The sequence below is a fragment of the Bombyx mandarina genome, chromosome 11 (genome assembly GCF_030267445.1).
Source record: "Bombyx mandarina strain Sakado chromosome 11, ASM3026744v2".
NCBI lineage: Eukaryota > Metazoa > Arthropoda > Insecta > Lepidoptera > Bombycidae > Bombyx > Bombyx mandarina.
The window spans coordinates 9,535,460-9,560,574 of NC_143218.1; the positions used below are offsets into that span (position 1 = coordinate 9,535,460).

A 25,115-nucleotide genomic window follows, 5' to 3' on the forward strand; every position below is an offset into this window, starting at 1 on the left:
TGTGAGGTCGTCCACCAATCTAAGCAATAAAAAAAAGGTTGTATGAATTGTTTTGTTATTTTAGTGCTTCTTGAGATTTAAATGTGTAGTGGCGGTGATTCATTCACTGTTTAGCATTTTTGAGAATGCACAAGTGTTAAAAATGAAACAAAGTAGCCAGACGTGATTTTTCGAGTTCTACTGAAAAACACACTAGTATAGTAAATTCACAACATTTTAATTTCATCTCATCTCATTTCATTTAATTTTAATTGATTACAATCTCAAATATATCAACTTCACCTCATTCTGAGCCGTATCATTTTTTGACGTGACAACGTCTTATAATTCGATGGAGTCGGCTGCACGGACGAAAAAACATGACTCATGCGGCGTTACCTCGCTCTGAGGCGTTCCATTTAAGGCTTGAAGTGCAAGCGAGAGCGCGCAACGAGCGACAAAGAGGCACAATCGGCCTCCGCGTTGACACTACTTGAGTGAGCGATGCATTCGTGTGGACAGCTACTATACAATAATACATTTACATGTTTTCGTCAAGTATGAAGTTCAGTGAAAAGTGAATGTGGTGTCAATTGTTTATAGCAACGATATTGCGATAATTGAAAAATGAAACCATTCCATCAGTATTTTTTTATGAAGTGATCACGTTCAACTATCGTCAGTAAACCAACTTTACAGACAACCGATTTTTTTATCTAACAGAATATCTGTTTTAATATTTATTATATTTTTTAAATTCGCACTGAAAGTGGCAACAATGATATCACAAGAAACTGTGTGCTTAGTGCGAGTAAAGTTCTATGCAGTTGAAACGTTTAGCTACGTTTGCCGCTAGGGGCGCTATTCCAACTGCATACAAATTTGAGTTAACTTTTACGCTATCGAGAACGTTAAAAAACTCGCACTAAGCACACTGAATGCCTTATAAAGAAAGAAGAAGTAGAAAAGGTAGTTAGGAAAGAGGTACTTAGCTCAGCTATGCTCCTGCAGTTTTTGATATCTATGAGCATCAGTGAGTGCTCCTCAGCAGATGGGCCTCTACTCGTATGGATACAGGATACAAGGATACGGTCGATCTGATTACTGGTAGTCACGGTCGCCTACTAAGAGTAGCTTTTTAAAGGACACCTGCGTCCAAGTTTGTAGATTGGAACTAGACGGCTACGCACCTCTCAACGTGTGTGGTATTCGTGTCATGTAGTCAAGCTCGGATGACCAATTAACATCACGAGACATAAAGAAAATAAACATACAATTGTTAGAACAAGAGTTTTGCAGGATTGAAGGTTTGCCAGGTGCCCACTAAAATTTGACAGTCGTGTGATTCAGTAAAAAAATCGAATATTATCTAAAATATTATGATATTTCGTTTCAATTATAAGTCTGAGAAAATAAATTAATAATCGTAACAACAATAATACTAAAATAGTTTAATAAAGACCAAATCCACAAAAATTAAAATTTGTGTAATTACAGGCAGTTTTTTTTTTTTTTTTTTTTTCCACAGGAGAACATCGCCGGATCCCCTCCCGCACGGCGGCGTATGTGGGAGTTGAACCTCACTAAAAACTCCTGCCGCTCACAACCGGCGCCCTACCCCGGACCGGGTGGGAACCCAGTCGGAGCTATTGAGACGGCGGGACAGGGTTTACGCAGAGCATATTACATCCATCCCGCCGTCCCCCAGACGCCGGACCGGCGGCCGCCAGCGACACGACCGCCGGTTCCCTCGGTCGACGGGCCAAGAGCCCGCATTGATGGCGCCGCGCTACACCTTCCCCCGGAGCGGTCGGGGGAACGCGGCTTACCACGCCGCCCCACGCCTAGGCTCCTTCCCGCATAAAACGGGTGGAGCCCGAAGCTCTTAGGGGGCCGGGTTACGGACGAGACCCCGGTCCCGACCCCCTGCTCGGCGGCGGCGGATTTCTGCGTAGTGAGGAGAGCTTTGCCTCACTCGCCCCGCCGCCTCCTTCTGCGAGATGGTGCACTCGCAGAAGTCGAGCATAGCCTTCCAGGACTCGTCACCGCCAAGCATCGACGCCACGACGCCAGGCAGCGACAAGTCCGGTCCTATCTTTGCGACCAGGACACGGCGCCGCACCTCCCAAGCGGGGCAGACAGCGAGCGTATGCTCCGCCGTGTCCAGGTCGTGTCCACAATGGTGGCACCTCGTCGTCGGCTCAGCTCCTATCCGGTGCAGATACTTTCCGAAGCATCCGTGCCCAGTCAGCACCTGCACCAGACGGAAGGTGAGGCGTCCTCGGCCACGATTCACCCAGTCATCAAAGACTGGGTAAACCGTCTCGACGGTCCGTAGACCCCACGTGGGGTTGGCCAACCGCCTCGACAATTACAGGCAGTAGGACGTCTTGTCAGTCCGCACGGGTAGGTATCACCACTCTGCCTATTTCTGCCGTGTAACAGTAATGCGTTTCGTCTTAAAGGGTGGGGCGGCCGATGTACCTAAAAACAGAGACTTTAGAACTCATATCATGTAGATGACGGCATTTACATTGTTGATTCCTATGGGCTCCGGTAAGCAATTAACACCAAGTGGACAATGAGCTCGTCGGACCCAACATAAAAAAAACTGATGCGCGTGCAATTTGGTGGTCGTGACAGAAGTGAAACTTCAACGTACTTCGAGATTATAACGTTAACTTAGAAAGAAGTTGTTGCCGGTATTCGATGATTGCTTTTTTTTTCCTACCTAAGCTGATGGTTTAGAGACCATGTCAGTTTCACCGAGCTAAAGATGATTACCGAACGCGTCCTTTTATTTAACCGGTCTCTGTAAATATTTTAATAACTAAACTGTTCACACCACTTACAATGTAATCGTTTATATGAAATCCAATAGATGTCACTAAGCTAAACGACTTAACTTTGTCTTTTCCCTCTCTCCACGGTCGAGTGATTCTCGAGACGCTCTGTCTATTTTCTCACTCTCGCTCTTCCTAAATTATATTTTTTCTCTCTAACCGTAACGAATTTGTTGCGAGTTCAATGTTACTCTCAACTTGCTTAAAGAAGTTTAACCTTAAAAAAAAACAAAAAAAAGTGCCTATTTACACATCTCTATTAAATAAAATGAAGACCTTGAATAAGTTTTGAAGACAAATTTGCACGTTGTGCGACCTCTAAATTGGGTAATAATGAGCAGGATTTCTAAAATACCAACCTAACTATCGTGATAAAAACTCGTTAAATACATACATATATGTATACCTAATAATGTAAAATGCGACTGCCATGCCAAAATAATTATAGTCTTACGCGTTAAGTAAGAAAGTTATGTCGGAATAAAGAAACTCATATTCATACATAATCCCATTCCACTCCATTTTGGGAAATTAGGTATTAATGAGCGGGATGTTGTAGGTACCAACCTACGTCGACCACAACAGTCATGTTTTTAATTATTGTACCTTTAAATAAATAATTACATAACTGGGAACAAATCACGCACGGTCATCTGGCCCCAATTTACAATTCCCTGTGTTATGAGTACAAGAGACTGATATACTATACATACCTGTCTACGTTTAAATATATATGTACCTCTATAGATAATAAACACTCAGGCAAAGAGCAAACAAACCAACACACTATGTTCATCACACTATGTTTGTCTGATGCGAGAAGTGAACACACGACCCTCGGCACAACAGTCAGGGCCGGTAACTACTGCACCATCGAGTCATTCGAAGTCATTTATTATTATATTTAACGACTTTTTACCACAATTGTTAATTTTAATGAGTTCCCGATGTTTCATCGTTGTTAAAAGCGTCACAGGTCCACTGAAGACTACGGGTGAGATGGTAGGAGCAGACGAATCTGGCTAGTCTCTTTCTAGTCCGGTTTTGGGTGGTACTACTGGAACTCGATGGAACCTAATACTGGATTCTATTGACTTGATAGCCTGAAGCCGTCGGTTAAACCTTTGAATAAGTTCAAAGTTCAGTACCGTTAATAATATACCTGTAGCTTATGAAACTCGATCCACTGCCTTAGTTCGGACCATAGTACCTAACTTTTTTTTTCTTTTTCTTTTCCCTACCTAGTCCAGTAGCCTCGAGGGGCTATTCTAGATTCACTAGTAGGTGAACTCAGTGCTCAAGCCGAGAGTGTTGCAAACACTGGCCCTAGCAAGAGCAGGATCGCAGAATCTACCACCGGATCGGAAACGCGACCCACTGAGAAGATCCGGCGAGAAACTCAGTGGGCTGAGTCTATGCGTTCATTTACTCGTCGAGCCCTTCGTCGCCAGTACCAGGTTCGGCGAGGACGGTGACCGGTGCTTGAGGTACCTAAAAGCACCGTTAATGGATCCGAGGATCCGTAATGACGTGTTTAGGGCGACGTCGACTGTTTACCATTCATTCCACCGGATCGGATATGGTACCTATACTAATAGCAAATTTATACATTATGAACTTAATTTTTTTGTTCAAAGACCCCGAATCGTTTGTTTATTTGAGAACACAACAACACAGAGAAAGCACACTTCTATTTTCTGAAGTAGGTAATAGCGGAAGTTTAAATTAGTAGCTTTGCGGAGCTTACTAGATGGCAGGTGAAGCAGCAGGAACCCAGACAACGGGAAGATTCTGTTTGTCTTCGTGGTTGAATGGCGGATACCTTCTTTACACAATTAATTTTATAAACACTATAATTATTCAACGGGTGTTTCGCACGATTTTCACATTTAATTAATTCTCATCACTTGCAACAGCGCTGAAATAGCTATCTATGATTATCTAATACTGTATATAATGTAGATAGCCGAGATAAACAAAAACAATACCCAAAAAGTATTTATTCTTTTTTTTGGAACTTAACTATAACTTGGGTATAATATAACACAGCTTTATCAGTTTTTTTTTTACATAGTTTCACAGATTTGCGTGTGAACAAAAAATATGTAAATGCCGCTGTGGAGACAAACGCATATCATGTTGTATTCTAAATGATTGCAAGCTATTTACGTTTTGATGTGTAACAAGGCCTAGTCTACTCTAAAAGGCTCCGTGGTTCGAACTTTAGTTTTATAAAAAAAAATTATTATCAATACACTGTTTGTAATATTGACGCAAAAACCAAGATGCGTTTAAATAAGAAGAAACTTTTTCGAGTTCTTCTGACGCATAATATAATTGCCGAAGATGGCAAGGTGTTTTATGGCATCGACCGGTCCGCGGTTATGTTATTCTTTCTCTACATAGTCCGTGCGCCCGCACAGCCTCCGTTCAGTGTACAAGCCAAAGGCCGCGCAGCACGCGCTCCAACGATACCGCGGTCGAAGATAACCGCGAAAGAATGACATCGAAATTCTAAATTCGAACATCAGAATAACCAAAAAGTTATTTTAATTTATTAATATTTTTTTTCTAAATTTTAATCGTATAGTCGTCTATTGTCAGTGTCTATTTATTTATTTTAATTTTAATTCAAAGGTGCTATAAAAATGTATCTATTTTCGAAAAACGTACCAAGTGTGATCTTCGTTTCGTTATTTTTGTTGGCTAACGCTCAACGAACATCGAACAATAATCGAGATCTCGGTAAGTGAAACGGTTATTAAATTCCAAATTCGAAAGCCTCATTGAATTTTAAAAAAATACCGCTTTGAATTTTTTTTTATGAATTTAAGTTAGTTGATAGTTATTTATATGTAATTAGGTATATTAACTAAAAAAATACGTATTTTATCTAAATGTATGTTCATGTTTCATTGTATACACAAACAGCACGTATCGCATCAATATGGATTAAAAAACGAACGAACCTACGAATTAAAAAATCCTGTTTGGTTAGACTATTTATTATTCATGACTCGAGCAGAAACGATAAAAATGCTAGGTCGACGACCCAAATTTGTCATTTTATGGGGTTCTTCATCCAGAGCCTTTTGCAAAAATCATTTAAATAAACGATGTTGTTTTCGAAAAATGTAATATGACAATACTTCAGACGCGCTTCCCGGATCCAACGGAATCCTGGATTATTTAACCGGTCGATGATCGACGATCGACGATTTGTCCTGGAGACCTATCCAATACCAATAAAATTATAATATTTAGCTTCTATTAAAAATATCGAGTAATCTTCTCTTTTTTGTACGGCTTGGCTCTGCCCATGGCATTGCTAGCATCCATGAGCAATAATAACCACTCAACATCAGGTGAACCGTATGCTTGTCTACCTACGGCGAATAAAAAAAAGATTAAACAAATTTAAAAAAAAACCAAGGAAACTTTGCCGTATGCTTGTCAACCAACGGCCAATAAAAAAATATTTACAAATTAAAAAAAAAACAAGGAAACTTTGAACAGTATTAATATACTACCATTTTCACATTAACTACAAAGGCATTATCGTTCGTTTTATTTTATTTTAAATTACTGTTTTATTTTATTTAATATTTATTTAATAAATAAATACACAAATTTTAGATTTTAATATCACTTTACCAAAGGGTTAGTACTCGTTAGATAGGTAACATAATAATTTATTATCTCAAAACTGTAAGCGAAGGTATGTCATGAAATTGAGGCTGGCTTCGTGACTAAAAATCCATACGCTAAGTTTAAGCGTAATTAAAAAGAAAAAAAACACAACCATGGAAGGCAGCATTCGTGAAATTCAAGGTGTCCAAAAAAACGTGTTAGGTATGCAGTTATGCAACATGTCTACAGTACACAAGAATGCATTAATAAAACATTTCAGATTGACAGTCACCAGTCGCGGTAGTGGTACACTTTTACTTTCCATGACACGCTGTGGGTGTGATTTCTCTTGAGTCAAGTGTTTATGATACACAATTCACTATCATCGGTTTTGTATTGAACATAAGCAATAAGTATGACATACGCTTAACAGGAAAATATCAGCAGAATTTGAACGAACGACGGCTACAGAATTTATTTATTGTGTAAACTAAAAAAACATAGATACATCTTTTTAAAAATTTTACTTAGATTTTTCGACATTATATGCGATAAAAACTTTAGGATCGTTGTCGAATAATAATAAAAGAATCAATATAACATTTGTTTCGCTTATTATCAACACTTCAATAGTCAAGGTTTTCGATATTGTTACCAACATTGACCATCATAGATATTACTTATCTATAGTCATAAGTTACGGTAATGCTCCGCTGCGACTATTGCAAAATATAGAAATACATATGTGCATTTGTTACGTTTACTTATCGCACTTCGATCTCGTAATGTTGTTGTAATAAAACCTCCCTGTACTACAACAACTACCTATATCTACTGTGGTAACATATACCAATAGTCAACATATACCAATTACCTATACCTATTATTATAATTACCTATACTGTTTTAACGTCAATCGACCAATGCGTGAACCTTTCGTACATACACGAAGAACCAAACGAAATGTTTATTTTTATTTATCAGATTTAAGCCGAGTTCTCATTCACACACTACGCGCGAATACAAAACAGTAGATTCGATTAGATTAATTTTTATTTAGATAAGCATCATCATGTCATGATTTTAAAAGAAAAACAAGATCAAAAGCGAGATTGCTCAACAGTAAGCAAGTTAAGTTGTTAATATTACGGAATGCATGAATCGTTGTGAATCCCTTAGCAATAGTATTATTACTGTAATCTTCTCTCCTTTTTCTCCACCTTATCCCACTAGGTGGGGTCGGCACAGCAAATTTTTCTCTTCCATTCTCTTCTATCAGCCGTCATCTCAACACTAACTCCATGTCTTCTTCGGTCGACCTCTTCCCCCTCTACCTTGTACTACCATTTCCATACATCTCCTAGTCACATGCATCATCTCTCTACGCATCACATGTCCATACCACGCGGTATTATTACTGTAAAAAGGATTTCAAAACACCATTCCTGCAAGAATTTCAATGGCATCCTCGAATTAACCGGAAGCTCAGAAATGTTACTCGAACTTACGGGATGGCAGTATGCCTGTATTGTTGAATTCCTAACTAATATTTTGCTTTTTTAGTTGAAGTCAAAATGATACATCTACCGCAAGTAGCTGTCATAAACATAAGTATTTACGAATTTTTTTGCCATGCATGTGTAGACAGACGGCTTACGGCAACCGGAACTACAGATGTCACGACGTGAATGCTACTTTAAGACATGTGGTGAAAATCCAAATTGTTGTATCGACCATCAAACCAGAACGCATTCAAAACCGGAACAGGCAAGCTGATGGAACCCACCCGAGCGAGCTTACCATCCATCAATAATACAATCCATTACCAAATACAATCCATTTAAATCAGATAATATTTAACAACTAGTTTAAATAAACCTACTCTTTAACTCTACACTGGATAATCATTAAGAAAGAAAAAAAAACAAGGAACTTTTAACACGTAAGATGACGGATGAGAAGTTAAATCAAATAAAATGAGAAACTTAAAACTTTCCATTGCCGGTTCACTGCATGGTATTAGTTTGTTGACAATACAATACGACAAAAAACCGTCTGAAACTGATCGCGTGCTACCTGATTCTAGAGCTTAAAGGCTGCGAAAACTTTTATACTGTTCAATCGAGATTTAGAATTAATTTAGAGTTAGAAAGTAGAAACGTTCCTGTACTTAATACCAACCGGGCTGTGAGGATAGGTGAACCCACATAGGCACAATGACAACTTGAAATGAAACTTGGCAATAAAAACAATGAAGTCGCTATCGGAATAGCTTCACAGCTTTTTTTTTATTGCCCTTGTAGGCAGACGAGCATACGGCCCACCTGATGGTGAGTGGTTACCGTCGCCCATGAACTTCAGCAATGCCAGGGGCAGAGCCAAGCCGCTGCCTACCGAAAACCGAGCTGTTCTCTAAGGTAATGATTACTCATCGTGACGTAATTGTGTGCTTAACTGACATTTGAATCGAATGTTTTATGAAGTCACTTTTAATCTGTAACTAATTATGTAGCACGGAACCTTACAATTAAAAACATGATTGCGCTTACGTTTTTTAATCGCGTTAATATTGCACGATAATTATTCATTAAAAACTAGATTCACTAATTTTAATGTTGTCAAGGTTGAATGTTAAACAGGAGTTTATACAAGCATAGGAAAATATTTTTACAAAAATTTTAATAAGATTAATGGCTTCTATGGGATTACCCTTGACGTGAAGCGGAATTCGGAAGAAAAAAAATATGATTAAAGAATTACATTTTGACTATATAAGTTTTAGTTCAAATTAATTTAAATATTATAATTATCTATATGACTATTAATTAGTTGATACCAGTACCTATATATATTCGAATTGTTTGATACGAGTATGCAGGTACATATGTTCGTCCACCTCGAGCCACTACTAATCATTTATGTTAGCTCTCATGGATACAACAGCCCTGCCTCTTCCGGACAATTCCTGCAATCATCTGCAGAAATTGCTTGCTCGTTGCAACGCTAACGTAGATAACGACCTTCCTGTTTGAGCCGAGCTGCAGCATTGCAGAGCCAAAAAATGAATACCACCGCCAGCCTAATTAATAGATTACCTAAGATTTTACACGAATACAATAGCCATTGCGTGCGGAAAGGTTCTATTACACATCACGTCCACAGATATAATAAAAAAGGTAGTATGCACTAGCAGGGCATATTACAACCCTGCACGGATATTTAAACCATAATCCCGATTGTTTCTGTGGTGAAGCTATCATTCGTCCCGGTTTGAAAAGTGGGACAACCGCTAAACATTACAATACAATTGTTATTTCGACCTGGTACCTCAAGTGGGTACAAGTTATAATGTCTGTATGTCTAATATAATGTAAAATCGTCTGTAAATCCCATCTAAGCAAAAGATAAATAAATGGACGTTTAATTTATTAGAAGTCAAAAACAGCCGCCACCGTCTTACCTGCGATTACAACCTCTTCTAGATACGGACTCATTCTTCGATCATAACTCAGAAACCAGTTCCGGTTCGTTATTTTAGTTACTTATACGTATTGTAATTGCGTTTGGGTATGTGTAAACTTTCGTTTTCCTTTTCACTTTTAATGAATTTTTAATGAGATACGTCTTCACTTACGGTCACTTCGTTAAGGCAATTACCAGGAAATTTTATTTTGTTGAGTTTGTAAGTGTCTTAGTTTACTATTTGGAGAAAATAATGAGTAATGGGTATGCATGAATAAATAGGCGAACAATAGTTACAGGTTTCAATAACGTAGAAATATTGATGAACATAGAATATTTCAAAAATAAAACTAGACACAGCCAAACGTACCAGACGAAGCTTTTAAAGTGCAAATAAATATACAGTGAACTAGTTCTCTATTTTTTTTTTAAATACTCGAAGGTTAAAACTGGGGATTTTTGCAAAATCCAAAACTAACTGGTACCCAAAAAACCCCTGTCAACCATATAAATTTTTTAGAAAAGTAAACATTAGTTGAAAGATTTGTAATTTTCTACTTCATATTATATGCTCCATTTTCCTATAGTTCATAGGTTTTAAAAATTACTTACAAAGTGACGGAAACTAAAGATGACGATGTTAGTAATATTGCAACATCAAACGATAGGTTACAAACTATTTTTGTCTATTTAATTAAAACATATTTTATTTATTGTACTACTATGAATGCCCATCCACAGCTTTTTTTTTTGGTCAGGAGGAAATCGCCGGACTTCTGCCCTCCACTGGAAAATGGAGGGCGGGGCATGTCGGAGTCGAACTGTCTAAAACCTCCTGTCGCTCAACAACCAACGTCCAAACCTCGCATGAGATAGAACTCATGAAAAGGCAAAGGGGGGAAAGTAAAGCGTTTCGTGCGGAGCACATCTCCCCCATCACCCTCCCCCTCGGGATGCCGAACCGGTGGTCGTCGGAGCCACGACCACCTGTCCACAACCTACCCGGTTTTAGCAAAGAGCTCGAATTGCACTTCAAATCGAAATACAAGATTACTGATAGACAAAAGTCGTCGTGGCCTAAAGGATAAAACGCCTGGCGTAGTTGGAGCAAACGATACAATTATATATTATATACGAAGTGACAATAAAAATACAATACAATACAATACAATAAAAATTGTAAAAGTAATTTTAATTAAAAATGAAAATGATTTTAATTCAAATCCAAAATTCAAATTTTGACACACCAGTTTGATTATTATTTTTGATCTCGAATACGCTTTTGATACGGTCCGTTATAAGCATATTTTTGAAACAATAGGCCTTATTTGATGGACCGCTGCAATCGCAATCTGATATGCAAAAAGTAACCCATTGTTTGCGTAATGTCATCGTAAATGGTTTTATCTGTATATCTGACTAACCTATCTATGTGTGTCTGAAATAGTCGACTGGAATAGGCGGCCATTATTAACGTTTGGAAGAGTATAATAATATCACATTTTTTTAGTACGATTTTTTTAATTTATTATTTCAACTATCGACAATTAATCAAAGTAAGATTCAATATATTTAAAGAAAATTGAAAAATTAGGTTACATGATAAGTAAATGAGAGTGATATAGTGGTTTATTAATACAATATCGTACTGTATCAATTGATTGTTTAAATGTTTTTATTTTCTTCATTATTTAACAATGTGATTTATGGTTTGATTTATTTTGATAGATCACTGATTTATTGTTAATAATTATATGGTACACAGCAACACACCTGATGTATTTCTTTCTCAAAATAAAAACAGTTGTCTGGAAGAAATCGTTTTTAGCGACAAAACCTTTTGTACAAATAATATCTGTTTTACTGTTTTTCAATAATAAATCGTGTTTTCTCATTAAAAGTGTACAATTTCCAAAAATATTCAAAATAGAGTTAATTTCCGGAATAATTTGGTATCACCAGTATTTTTCTTATAGATACTGTCAAAAGAGCGTAGTTTAGTTTTTTTTTTCAGTTTACCTATATTTTGACTACTATTAACAAAATTAATACATAATTTTATCTTACTTCAAAAGATAGATAATGTAACTGGTAAAAATTAAAAAATAAATGTTGCAAAGATGATTAATATTAAAAATATCATGAGTTACACCTTTAAAACACTCTCCTGTAAAATTTAGTAAGTTTTGAGATTATACAGTTTTAATGCGAGAAGACGAAATGTGTTTTAGTGCACTGTAAGATATAATCTCTCTATCTACCTGGCTCATTATCTCTCTCTCTCTCTCTCTCTGTAATCTCGTCAAATTGGATTTGCTCATACTGATGTGTGGGCCCGCGAAATGTCACCGTTTGGCAGAACACTCGTTAAATATTTGACTGAGTGACATGAAATCGGCGATTGACCCAAAAACCGGTCCGTGTCGTCGGATGTGCAATATCGAAGTTTTATTGGGAACACGACCGCCGCCGCGCCGCAGGAATTTCAAATGGTAATTCATTATGAAGAAGGACCAGTAGCACTACAACATACATACATTATAAAAAAAACCCGTCATAAGGATGAATTAGCTTGTATTTTTAACATTTGTTACGTAAATAATGTCGGGAAAAAAGACACAAACAGTAAATAATAACTAATTAAAATGTAATCTGGCGTACTTTAATGCTGTGATACGTCTCTATTTGTTGACCGTTGTGGTCCCTTATAAATTAATATGAGATAAAATTCCATCAATCACTACCTTTTAATACGCTAACAAGAATACTTGTAAAGTCGAGAATAAGAAATGTGAGGGGCAAAGGTATCCATTCGCGCCAAAACCATATTTTGAATTATAGGTTATTAAAAGTCAAAGGAATAGTGATTAAAATGCTTAAACATAAATGTTTTTTTGCGGTATATTGCGAATCGCCTTAAGTAAACCTTTTAAAAAAAATGAAATGAACATTTCTTGGCCGCTTTAAAATATACCAAAGCAATTTCAACAATACAATTCGGCTAAGATTGCGAACCGACATTGCCTTGAGATAATAACTAGGGTCCACTTTCTCTGCAGCGAATAACATAAAACCGGATCGAGCAAGCGTATTTATCGACTAATTAAATAGAAAATTATGTATAGTTTTTATTTTAATAAACATACTATTCTATGTCAGATAGAAAAAATAAAACAATGAACTGATTTAGGGAAACGATTTATAAAGACGAAGGATATTTCTGCCGTGAAGCAGTAATGCGTTTCGGTTTGATGGGTGGAGCAGCTGTTGTAACTATACTGAGACCTTAGAACTATATCTCGAGGTGGCGCATTTACATTGTAGATGTCTATGGGTTCCAGTAATCACTTAACACCAGGTGGGCTGTGAGCTCGTCCACCCATCTAAGCAATAAAAAAAAATTTAAAAAATATCAAGAAATTTCTCTGATGGCATGCGAAATACACCGGAAACACACATAACAATATAGAATAATCTTTAAAAAATTTAATGACTTCGAACGGGTACCATATCCTATTCCCCTGATATAGTCAACCTACGAACTACTAGACACATGAAACTGTCAAAATATCCGTCATCAATAAACTAAAATGATTCTGTCAATATTCACAGCAGTAAGTGATAATGTAATGCTCATTTTATATTACGTTCGTCACTGAGTACACTTTAAAACTTTTAATATTAAACCCGTTAATAATTTCATAAATATGAGTTCCGTCTAGTCGACGTCTGTGTAACACTTTCACTTGGCTACACGTCATTTGTATCATCAATTTGTCGAGATAAAATCTTTTAGTAAACACCATTTTGTACTGAAAACATTCTAACTAAAACTTCTTAAAACATTTTAGACGCAGCATCGTGAAAAATATGCTATGCATCTTGCCGATAAAATCTATGAATTCATAGTTTATAATTTTAAGTATTTAATACATTTTATTTAAACAGATAAGGGTAGGATTTGTTTAGCAGATTAACGGATAATCATGGTATTTATTTTGCGATAATTCATAAAAAAAAATATAGAATTGGTTTATGTGATCTTTAAAAGCAGAGGGGATCGTTTTATAATAAATTACTCGAATAATCGTCAGAAAATCTCTTTCGGCTACTTCTTCTAGAACCCCATCCCTCTGTAGGACTTGCTTAAACTTTTTATTTTTACCTAAGATTGTTTGAATTGTTGAAGGAATCATGGAATACTTGAGCCCGTTGGTCTCAATAGGCCATGTTCCATAAATACTGCTTTGAATTAATACTATTACCTCTTTTTGACCATTTTTGGAGTACACCTTATTACCAGGCCTTTTTTTTCTATCTATAATATTTGCCGCACATCATCCAACCCTAGAAACTGCTTTTTTAGGGGTTTCCTTAACTTCGCGTCCCAGATACTATTTGAAAATAGTAGCTTGGCTATGCCCTTCGCACTGCTGATACCCATGAGCGACGGTGAACACTCATTGTCATATGAGTTTTACTAATGGAACGATGTGTAAGACAAGCCATAGCCGGGCAGGGACGCTCACCTTGCCTATTTCTACAGCAAAGCAACTGTGGGTTCTGGTTAGATAAGAGAAACCAAACTCTGAAGGTAGGTTAAGAGATTTACTTTATGGTATTAATAGGAATCGGTTAACCGGTAAGCCTTGGGCATCTCTGTCCATTTAAATAGTACTATTTATTAAATAAGATATTATTAAGTCTTCTGATGAATGATATCTGAAGCGAATGTCGTTTTGAATGCGACTAGAACGGTATGTTCCGTGACTTTTGTGCCCCAATCTAGACTAGCCTTGTGGCATCAATAAACTCAGCACAAATGTATTGCATGCACTCTTCAATAAGGTCGTCGAATGATTGACGTGGAACATGCACAAAAAATGTTGCGTAAAATAATGGTACTATCGAATCTTTAAATAATGTTCATGTATTTTATGGCGGCTTTTAGCGTGGACAATATAATTACAGATTCATCTCATCTAAATGAAACGATTTCACTTGTTCCTGGTATTTTTGGTGGGTCTCCTCTAATTTCTTCAAAGCACTTGAGGGTCTTAATTTTCCTACGTTTACCATAAAATTTATTGAAACCGGAGATGTCTCTGAAGGACCTAAACAAGTATCTGTATTTATGGCTTTATTTGTGGTTTTAGATGTTGCACGTTTTTTTGTGTGTTGTTTCTCCTCTGGCTGTTTTCCTTTAAGTTTGAATAGTTCCGTTTCTTTTGCTAAGTTTTGCTGCAACTTTTGAAAGGGTTTCTTTGGATCCAAATCACATTGTCTTCTAGCATGTTGTATTTGCGTTCTTTGTCCACCAGCTGATTTGGTTTTCAATGCGTATAAATTCTCTGTTGTTTTTAAAGTTTTATATTGCGATGTTTTACTAACTAAATAAGAAGCTTTTTGTTCATTTTTTTCTATTAAAATTTGTTTGCGATCATCATTTCTTTTTACAGAATAATTATTACGGTCTTTTGCGGATTTCATCTTCTCATCTGCTTCAATGTTTCTCTTATAAATTTTTAATCGGTTTTCCATTCTAACTTTTTCAGAATAGCGCTGTAAACTTCTAGCTCTTTCTAATCTTGGTTTGATTCTTTCCAAATCGGGACCCAGGCCACCGAGTTTAACATTTTCCATATGATGTACAGTAGCCCTTCTAGAACGATGACGAGGCCGTGATACTTCTGAAACACTCTTAAAGTTGTCGTTAACGTCTTCCGGCGAATAACTTAAATCATCAGTGAATCTTAAATCTTCTTCGAATGAATTATTAAAGAATTGATCCATGTCTTTATTTAATATTTTTTCGTAATAAATTTCGTTGTATGGTTCGGTGTTTAAAAAATCTAAAACTGAATTATTTGGCAAAGCATCAATACTTTCACGTTCCGTATCCCCGAATTCAGGCGATATCGATCGAATTTCTTCTTCATTAGCTTTCGAATGTGTTTTAAGAGGAAGCTGTTTCCTGAACATCTCTAAATAAGATCTGCTCTTTTCTCTTTTACTTTTATTAATCAAATAGTTACTCTGTTGCGTATTTTTATTTTTCCGTTCACTAGTATTAGGTTTGCTGCCATCACGCCTTTTATTATTTTTGCGTTCTTTTGATATTCTAACCAGCACATCTTTTTCATAAAACGGTACAAGTATAGTATCAATATTATTTCTCTCACCATTTGCCTTTATGTTATTTTTAATTTTGAAGTCTTGTTCTAAACTATCTAAAGACATTTCGCTGTCTGAACTTGAATATTTATTCATAATTCTAAATGATTTAACTTTATTGCTCAAAAATAAATATGATGACTTCATGTCTGTCTGACATTTGAATGGTACTCGTATATAAATTAGTAGTTGTCATGTATTTTTTTAATTTATTACTGCTCACAATGAGATTCGAACAACTTTAACTATCTTAAGCAATACATTTTTTTTACTTTCTAGCATACAAAATTTAACTACGAGTAATACTGTTATTCAATTGGTTTTTACTACGATTGTTAATTCGAAATACGATAAAATCTTTTTTACTTGGAATAATGTCATTAATCTAGAGAAAAAAAAGCTTTTTCTTTCCAAACGAATAGAAATAAGATAAGTGGAAGCACATTAAAATACGATTTATCATCGAGTTATCAACGAAATAAATCCAGTATATAAATCGTGGAATTGTCAAAAGTTGAAAAGGGATTGTTGGCGTGTTGCCAGAAATTCAGAAACCAGGGGCGTCTATCGACCGAAGCGCATCTTAAAACAAAGATAATGCCATAGCTACACAGCGTTTAATCTATGACAACATCTATCTAACTGAAATTAGAACAAATCATATCTTTTTTTTTATTTCGTTCTATTGTAAACTATTTTTTTGTAGACTTATGCTCTGATTCAAAATGAGTTATCGGAGCTATAACCGTATTATAAAAAGTATTTGAAATAATGTTATTCATAATAAATACGAATGAGACATAATTAGAGCGCGCTGAGGAATTGTTTGAGATGATACCATCATCTCGTTTTTACCATCGCACCGCCCGCCACCGGAGTAGAGAGTTCATCCATACTACCTGGAGCCTCTGCGTTCATCTACATTGCGTTTCCAAAAATATTTTTTGCCACGTACCTTCCGGCTTTGGAATGAGCTCCCCTCCACGGTATTTCCCGAGCGCTATGAAATATCCTTTTTCAAACGAGGCTTGTGGAGAGTACTTAACGGTAGGCAGCGGCTTGGCTCTGCCCCTGGCGTTACTGAAATCCATGGGCGACGGTAACCACTCACCATCAGGTGGGCCGTATGCTCGTCTGCCTACAAAGGCAATAAAAAAAACATAATAAAACTTGTGCTAATACAAATCCAACGAACTGTAAATTTTATCTACTTGACAATAAAGATCTGTGCTTAAAATGACAGCCATATCAAATTAATCAGTTATCCTATCGGTGTCATCGGTGATTAGCTATTACGAGTATATCACAGGCAAACTAGAATAAAACGTAATATTTACATTGTTGCATTTATCGCATCGTATCGGACATTGAAAATGAAAAATAATTCAAAAAAACAACAATCAGTAGCTAAAATATATTAAATTAGGAAAAGACGATTTTCGTATACTCCGAGCGAACATAATGTAAATTGTGCTTTAATTGTTACGAGAATAGTTGTTGAATTACATTCACTTAAAGTGAGAGTACGAAACCGGTCGTCGGATGTTGTGACGTTGTTGCAAAAACAGAAATTTCATATCCTTTTCCTTTGTAAATTCTATGAAAGGACTCGAAGTTGAGCAACGTTAATAATTTGAAACCGAAATCTGGTTGAAAGAATTTTAGTGCGAACAGATGTATTGCATATGCGATTATGTGCATAATCATTTGTAAAATGTAATTGGTTGTTACTGTACTATGTACCTACATACATTTATGTAGAGTTTTTTTAAATGTCCCATATCTCTGTAATTAAATAATATAAAAATTATCTCCTCGCCCTTTGAATTCGGGACTAACATTCGACATTTGGTCGGTTTTATCACTCCTCTTACATAGTTTAGACAGCAATGGTTTTGATATCCTACGCATTTGCTTTTTAAATCACATCGACAATTGCGACCTGTATAATTGAATACGCAATTTGGAAAAGGGCACATCTCTGACAATGTAAAATGTTCAGGAAATGAAAAAACTGATTATTTTCTAAAGCAGTGTAACTTATTAACTTTTAAGATACATTTTAGTCTTAATTAGCAATTGAAAATTACTGGAATTATTATCTTAAGCGTCAGTATAATATACATTTAATTATATATTTTATATTTGTGAGATATGCCCTTTTCGAAATTGCATATTCAATTATTTTGTTTATTTTAACATCTTTATTCTGAAATAATGGAGGCTACTTAAATACACCATTCTCCTTTACTCTGTGGAAATATATTATTGTGTATGATCGCATTGTCTGAAAGTGGATAATGTTCGACTGAGATAACGGATTTATAGGGGAACTAAAGAGAGCTCACATGGCTGGCCAACGCATTCCATAATGTCCACCCAGGAAAATGGGCTAATAGAACCACAATAGAACAATGGGTATTTTCAAACAAAGAAATTCTAAATTTCGAATTTAAATTTAAGTTATGCATTTTTTTTAAATGAGATTTTTATAAGGATTTTAATGTCGAGGCATTTCAAATTTACTACAACTCCATCGGATATTTGTTTGTGTTTGTTCTGACGCGAAACGATCGGTAATCGGTTCGCATATCAGTTGCTTCGATTGTATTTGCATGCTTTCTAAATATAGAATATAATTATCGAATAAGAATCATTTGATCTTGTTCGTTTGTTTTTGGGCAACGATTACACACTGTTCAGGGCTAATGTCAAGTAGTTAACGTCTTAAGAATTATAGTTGGAGTCCTAAATTGTTAGGGCAATAAATCACGTTGGTGCTGTTCTATTTCTCCAAAAAAGATAATCGAGGAATCACACATGCCAATTTATACTATTATTATTAGTCGGGTGAATCAGCTCACGGTGTTAAATGATAATGATGGTCTCATAAATACTGATGGTAGGAGCTCTTGTGAGTCCGCACGGGTAGGTTACCCTGCTTATTTCTGCCGTGAAGCAGTAATGCGTTTCGGTTTGAAGGGCGGGGCAGCCGTTGTAACTATTCTGAGATCTTAGAACTTATATCTCAAGGTGGGTAGCGCATTTACGTTGTAGATGTCTATGGGCTCCAGTAATCACTTAACACCAGGTGGGTTGTGAGCTCGTCCACCTATCTAAGCAATAAAAAAAAGGCGTCACCCATCTTGAAAAATAAGGATGAAGTCTCAATGGTATCATATAACTGCTGCTCCATGTTGGCCGTCGTTGGCCCATCTGTTTCTGAATACTTTTTTCATTGCCTTAGTAGTATTAAGTGTATAATCTATGCTTAGTAGGCAGATGAGCATACGAGTCACTTGGTTACTGGTGACTGGCTACCGTCACTCATGGACGTCAGCAATGTGAGTGACATACTGTCTTCAGACAACACTTCTTTTTTATTCTTTTTTTTTTCCTACCTATGCTGATAGCCTTAAGAGGCTATTTCAGCTTACCCTAGCGTGTGTAGGTGAGCTCACGGGGCTCAAACCGGAGAGCTGCTAACACTGACCTTAGCAAGAGCAATGCTTCGCAGAATCTACCACCGGGTCGGAAACGCGACCCATTGAGGAGGTCCGGCGAGAAACTCAGTAGGCTGTGTCTGTGGGTTAATACTCTTCAATGCTTCAAGGTAATAATGAGCAGAGCGATCCTATCCGCCCGAGTGGGTTATCTATCATCACCACATAGTACCTTGTTTATTCTTATTGACACCAACCCAAAATATCTACACTTCAATAACAATAGTAAGATTAGTTCGGAGCAAAATGTCAAATTCTAATTATAAACTCATGGCTCTAGAGTTGTAGATCACTATCGAATAGCTACCATTCAAACACAATGGGATGGAAGTAATTTGTGTAACAGTTCCATTTATGCACCAATGTTAACGACTTCGTGATAATCAACTATCAGCTATGAGGTCAAGCGTTTTATGACAGTGAGAATAATCGAATCTAAATTTTCTATGAATACATTTTTTTCTTTTCTTTTTTGATAGTTGTCAAATATATGGATATCAACAAATTGGTATCTTTGCATTTTGATGGTACTTGGTGGAGTTTGAAATTAATGTACCTACCTATTTAATTGATTAGTTCTGTTGGAACTTTTACCCCAAATTGATTGGCGATGAGGGCTTCAGCCACGCGAAAATGGCGGTTATGGCCAAATTGTACAAGTAATAACGGAAAGTATATATATATAACTGTTTGTGCTTTGTAACTGGCATGTGTACAATGAACAAATGTGGCAGTTCGTATTATTGTGGCGATGATGTCTGTAGTTTACGTATGAGACTAGATGTTATCATTGTGTATAGTGAATAGTTAGTTACGTCTTTCTGTTTCTTCGTATGTCACATTATGAGGGTAGACTTACATTAGATTTAAGGTGAGTTAAGTACTTCAGTGGTTAAGCTTTATGGTTGTTTGGAACTATTTGTATGTTGTTGAACTGTTATATGTAAGAAACTATAATTCTTATTGTTGAAACTGTACCTAACATACTATTTTAATTCAGAAAACCTATGCCTATATCTTGCAATTTGTCAGTAGTCTTATTGTTTCAAAACAATCAGGTAATTGAAGATTCGGGATTTTTCAGTTTTACCTAATTGTATTATATCTGTTATGTTCTTCCCCAAAAATATTTTCATTATAATTTAGATTTAAATAGGATTTTTAGTGAGGTATACTTTTGTAAACCAATGAATAGTACTAATTTTTGAACCATTAGTATTGCTAATTTGAAGTATCTATGCTTACAAGTACCAGTGATCTGTTGAATCGTTTAAATAATTAGTATTTTACTATTACTATTTGTAAGATTTCATTCATCGTTAGCCAAACCCGTTTGCCCTTGAACAATCATCAGCGCCATAACGATCACAAGTAATGACTTTGCGATACCGATCACCGGCATTTCAAATGACAACCGGAAAGTTAATCTTCGGACGTCCATGTCGTAATCTAAAGGTGAACCACTAGTTAAATGGAAACATGACTTTATTTTGCTTAGGTTTCATTTTGGCTATTTACAAAACAGTTATTTTCTTAGCTGTAGGCACAGTTTGAAATACTAACCAGGACCAAGACAATAATTTTAAGACATTATCTTGAGCAAATGAGGAATTTTCTATTATTCCAGAGAACGCGACACAATTCTAATTGGCCTCTGTGATAATATGGGTATGGACTAATATTTCTTGTCATCATATCGGGCAGGACGCCATGAGTCCTCGTGCATTGATTCCACGTGCCTGCCTATTTCTGTCGCGATGCAATGTTGCGTTCTAATTTGAAGAGACTTCCATCTCGTGTCTGAAGGGGGTTCTGATAGTTTAGTAGAGTATGTATTTCATCATATTCAGTAATAAAAAACACATGCGTATAAAATTGTATTATAAAGTACATATTTCAAATGTGATAATGGTTACAAAGTATATTCTTTTGTTCTATTTCTTTCCTAAGTAAGCTAAAGTATTTTAATCACGTAGACAGCATATAGATTATAGTAGGGAGTTAATGGATTTTGATACATTTTTACTCCCCTAGGGCTGTGACCTACTTTCAGCCCTGTTATTGAAGGCGCATTTCCTGCGTAAGCAAAGTAAAAATAATAAATTATCGATTAGTCACAAGTTTGAAATTCAGTTTATAGCTTTTTTAACAGTAATGTAACGGCAGCAGGAGTAAGTCGCGATTAGTTCAAAAGGCTATAACTTAGGCCGTTAAATAAATTATAAAGAATTAGGTAGATAATTATTATTGTTTTGTCGTGTATATTCAGTTGATCAAAAGATAGTGTAAGCGGTTTGATCTCACCCTTTTTTACTTTATCGCTTTTAGCTATTTAAATACGTACTATTTTGTCTATCGTAGGTATAGTAATAAGGTTTTCTTTCTTGACTTTCATAGTTTGTTAAACTGACACACTTATGACTTTGTGTTTCAAATAAATGGTGTGTACATAAAAATTTTTTTTTGTAAATTTTGTTTTGCGATTTATTGTGTGTTTTTAAATTTTATTTTACATTTTCCAATATTTTGATTGTAAATGAGGCTTGACCGTTTTCATGGTCAACCAATCTTCGAATAAAATTAAACGCGCAAAAATAATGTTCAATCCAATTTTTTTTATTACAGTGTTTCAAAACAAAAACCTCTCGATTACAAAATTAATCTAAGAACATAAAATCCATTAATTGTTAACTACAACATTTGTGCATTAAAAGGCAATTTTTATCATTGAAGATTTGATTGGTCTGCTTCTAAAAGTATTTAGTTTTTGTTTTCCTCTCAGTTTTAATGTCAAATATTTTTTTTATTATATTCGATAAAGTACAAAATAGCCAATCGAACTCCATTAGATAGGGAGAAACATAATACGTTGTAAGAATTTTATTACTCATTGATTAATGGTTACTGCAATTAAACAGCAACATTACAACATTTACGTAAGAATATAAATTTTAATTTAACAATAAAACTTGAGCACTGTTAAGCATGATGAAATTGATATTGCTTATTTTTTTAAATGTACATATTAAGTGGTCAATCATTTTCCCGCTCTTTTGGTGTAAAGAGGCTTAAAGGGCCTATTGCCAAAAAAATACAGTTGCATTGCTCTTAATGTTATTGCTTCATCTAGAGTGAATTACGTTACCACAAACCATTACGCAATAATTAGTGTTGTATTAATCATTACACTTTTTTCGACATCATTGTTTACGAAAATTGTAATATTTTTATTTGGTACAAATAAGTAAAATAAGTTGGTGTCGTTTATTAAAATGATTTATTTTTATTTTTACTTGATGTTTTTTTTCCTTAAAATAAAGAGATACAATTTGGTTTTTTACGGATAATAATTATCATAAATAAATGTAATATTTCCCATCATTGCATGGAATTGGGATAAAATAAATCATATAGATCATGTAGAATATTAACACATTTGTAGTTAGTGACTATTCTAAGGTTTTGAAGGTGACACGAATTAGGATCTTGTAGTTAATCGTTATGATGTAGGCCAAGGTATCTCAGAATTGATGCCAATTTGTTCAACAATGGACATGTTGGTCTGTTCTTTATACAGTGATATAGTAAATGCGTTTACGTGCTTTCTTAATATCATACTTACCTTAACTATTTGTGCAACTGAAGGTTGACATGCGGCAGAAAAATATTTGTAGTTGTTGTTAGAGTAAATTTTGTTTGTAAATTTGAGGTGTGCAATATCAGAACTTTATAACGGCCACAATTAATATTCGTTTCGCTATTACTCAAGAAAAACCGAAATATCATATAATAATAAGCATATTTTTGTATTTTTACAAATAAATACTTTTATGTTAGAAAATTCACGGGAAAATTTTCATAGAATTACCGATAGTAAGACCTGACCTGGCCGATTTTTACTAGTACCTACTTAATTAAAAACAGTCGAAATTCGTAAATTCACACATATTCTACATTTATAAAAATATTTATAATCATGCATTGATGTGTCTGTCATGTAGCTTTTTTTTATTGCTTAGATGGGTGGACGAGCTTACAGCCCACCTGATGCTTAGTGGTTACTGGAGCCCATAGACATCAACCAGGTAAATGCGCCACCCACCTTGAGATATAAATTCTAAGGTCTCAGTATAGTTACAACGGCTGCCACACCCTTCAAATCGAAACGCATTACTGCTTCACGGCAGAAATAGGCGGGGTGGTGGTACCTGGGACTTTGATTTGTTTACTAGACGTGCTATGGTGTATTGCCTATTTATATCTTTATGTATATAAATTCTTCTGTACGTTTGTATTTTATCTATTGGATTCTTAAACGGCTAGACCGATTCTGATAATTTAAAAAAATGTTTGTTATTCAAAGGGATTTGAGAATCGTCACAATTCGATCATAATTCGATCCACTCCAAAAGGTTTTTTTTCTTTCATAAAACTAAAGTCTGTAATTTTTGGATTTAAGACGTATACAGGACAATGTCGGGTTCACTGATGTATATTATTATATGATATTATTATATACACCAGTTTATAATAATATGAGATATATGTGACCATAATATGATCAGTACCTATTATATACACCAGTGGGTATTTCCACAAACATCCACTAATGACCAGAGCCCATCTGTAGGCCAAGTCGAAGTCTAACTCGAAGTCTCAATAACATCGAAGTACACAAATCCAGAATCTTCCAGAATTGGCATTGTTCTGCAAAATTTCAATTATCAGTAATCACTGCACTTAACAGAGTATGATAAAATTTTATTACAGTGAATCTAAATAAATTTATTAACAACCATTACATAAAGCATTCCGATAGTTTTATTACTATAACTGCACATTCATGAACACGTTTAGCGTAATTCTGTAAATTGAAAGTTCAAGTTCACTTACTAACATTGAGTTGCAAATCGATTAGTCTTCTTGTTTTATTAAATAAATTCGTAGTGATTGTCAATTATATACTTTTGATGGTATATCCATATAAACGTTTTCTTTCACAACACTTCCATATTAATTGTAAGTGTCCCTTCATAAAGTCGAGACGTTGTCAAAATTTAAATTTTGTTTGTAAATTTCAGGCTTTTACTGTGCTATTAAAAGTTTAAAAAGTTGATTAAGAAGTTGATCTTTACTGTTATTCTAAGATACTGCGCATTAGAGCTGTGGCTACGGTGAAGTTTACATTCCTGTACATGGCTGGAATTGAAGCATTTAAACAACTCTAACATAGCTCTTCCATCTTGGAATCTGATTCCCATGTCGAGACAGAGAGGAAAGGCCAGGGAGAAGGATTTTTAATTCAATTACATTTTAATAAATGTGTAAAAACGTGAAAAATTCATTTCCATTTTTCTTAAAATATTCAAATCTGTAAAAACTAAACTGGGCTGGGCCTCTGGCATATCGATATCATGAATGCTTCATTTAAGACGAAACAAAGTCGAGATGGATCTCTATAGTTGCAGAAAATTTTCTGCCGTATTTAATATGCCTTTTGGTATGCCAAAAAAGGAATATGTTC

General features: G+C 35.4%; 2 protein-coding genes across 3 annotated transcripts in view; one reads left to right on the forward strand and one right to left on the reverse strand.

Moving 5' to 3' along the window:
• Positions 1–5,244: 5,244 nt before the first annotated feature.
• LOC114242208 (Brevican core protein triforce) overlaps positions 5,245–25,115 on the forward strand; it is a 69,776-nt gene continuing 49,905 nt past the window's right edge. The window contains exon 1 of one of the 2 annotated variants that reach the window (XM_089730898.1): positions 5,245–5,567. In XM_089730898.1, coding sequence (XP_089587024.1) covers positions 5,471–5,567 — 97 coding nt within the window. In that variant the 5' untranslated portion in view covers positions 5,245–5,470. The remainder of the gene's footprint in view (positions 5,568–25,115) is intronic. The other variant, XM_089730899.1, reaches the window with a different exon arrangement.
• On the reverse strand, positions 14,880–16,235 carry LOC114242207 (uncharacterized). The gene has a single exon (XM_028173280.2). The coding sequence runs from the start codon at positions 16,233–16,235 to the stop codon at positions 14,880–14,882; it is 1,356 nt and encodes a 451-aa protein (XP_028029081.2).

What these genes read in the sequence shown, in the direction of transcription:
- LOC114242207 (XM_028173280.2), bottom strand. Translation starts at nt 16,235, where the DNA reads ATGAAGTCATCATATTTATTTTTGAGCAATAAAGTTAAATCATTTAGA.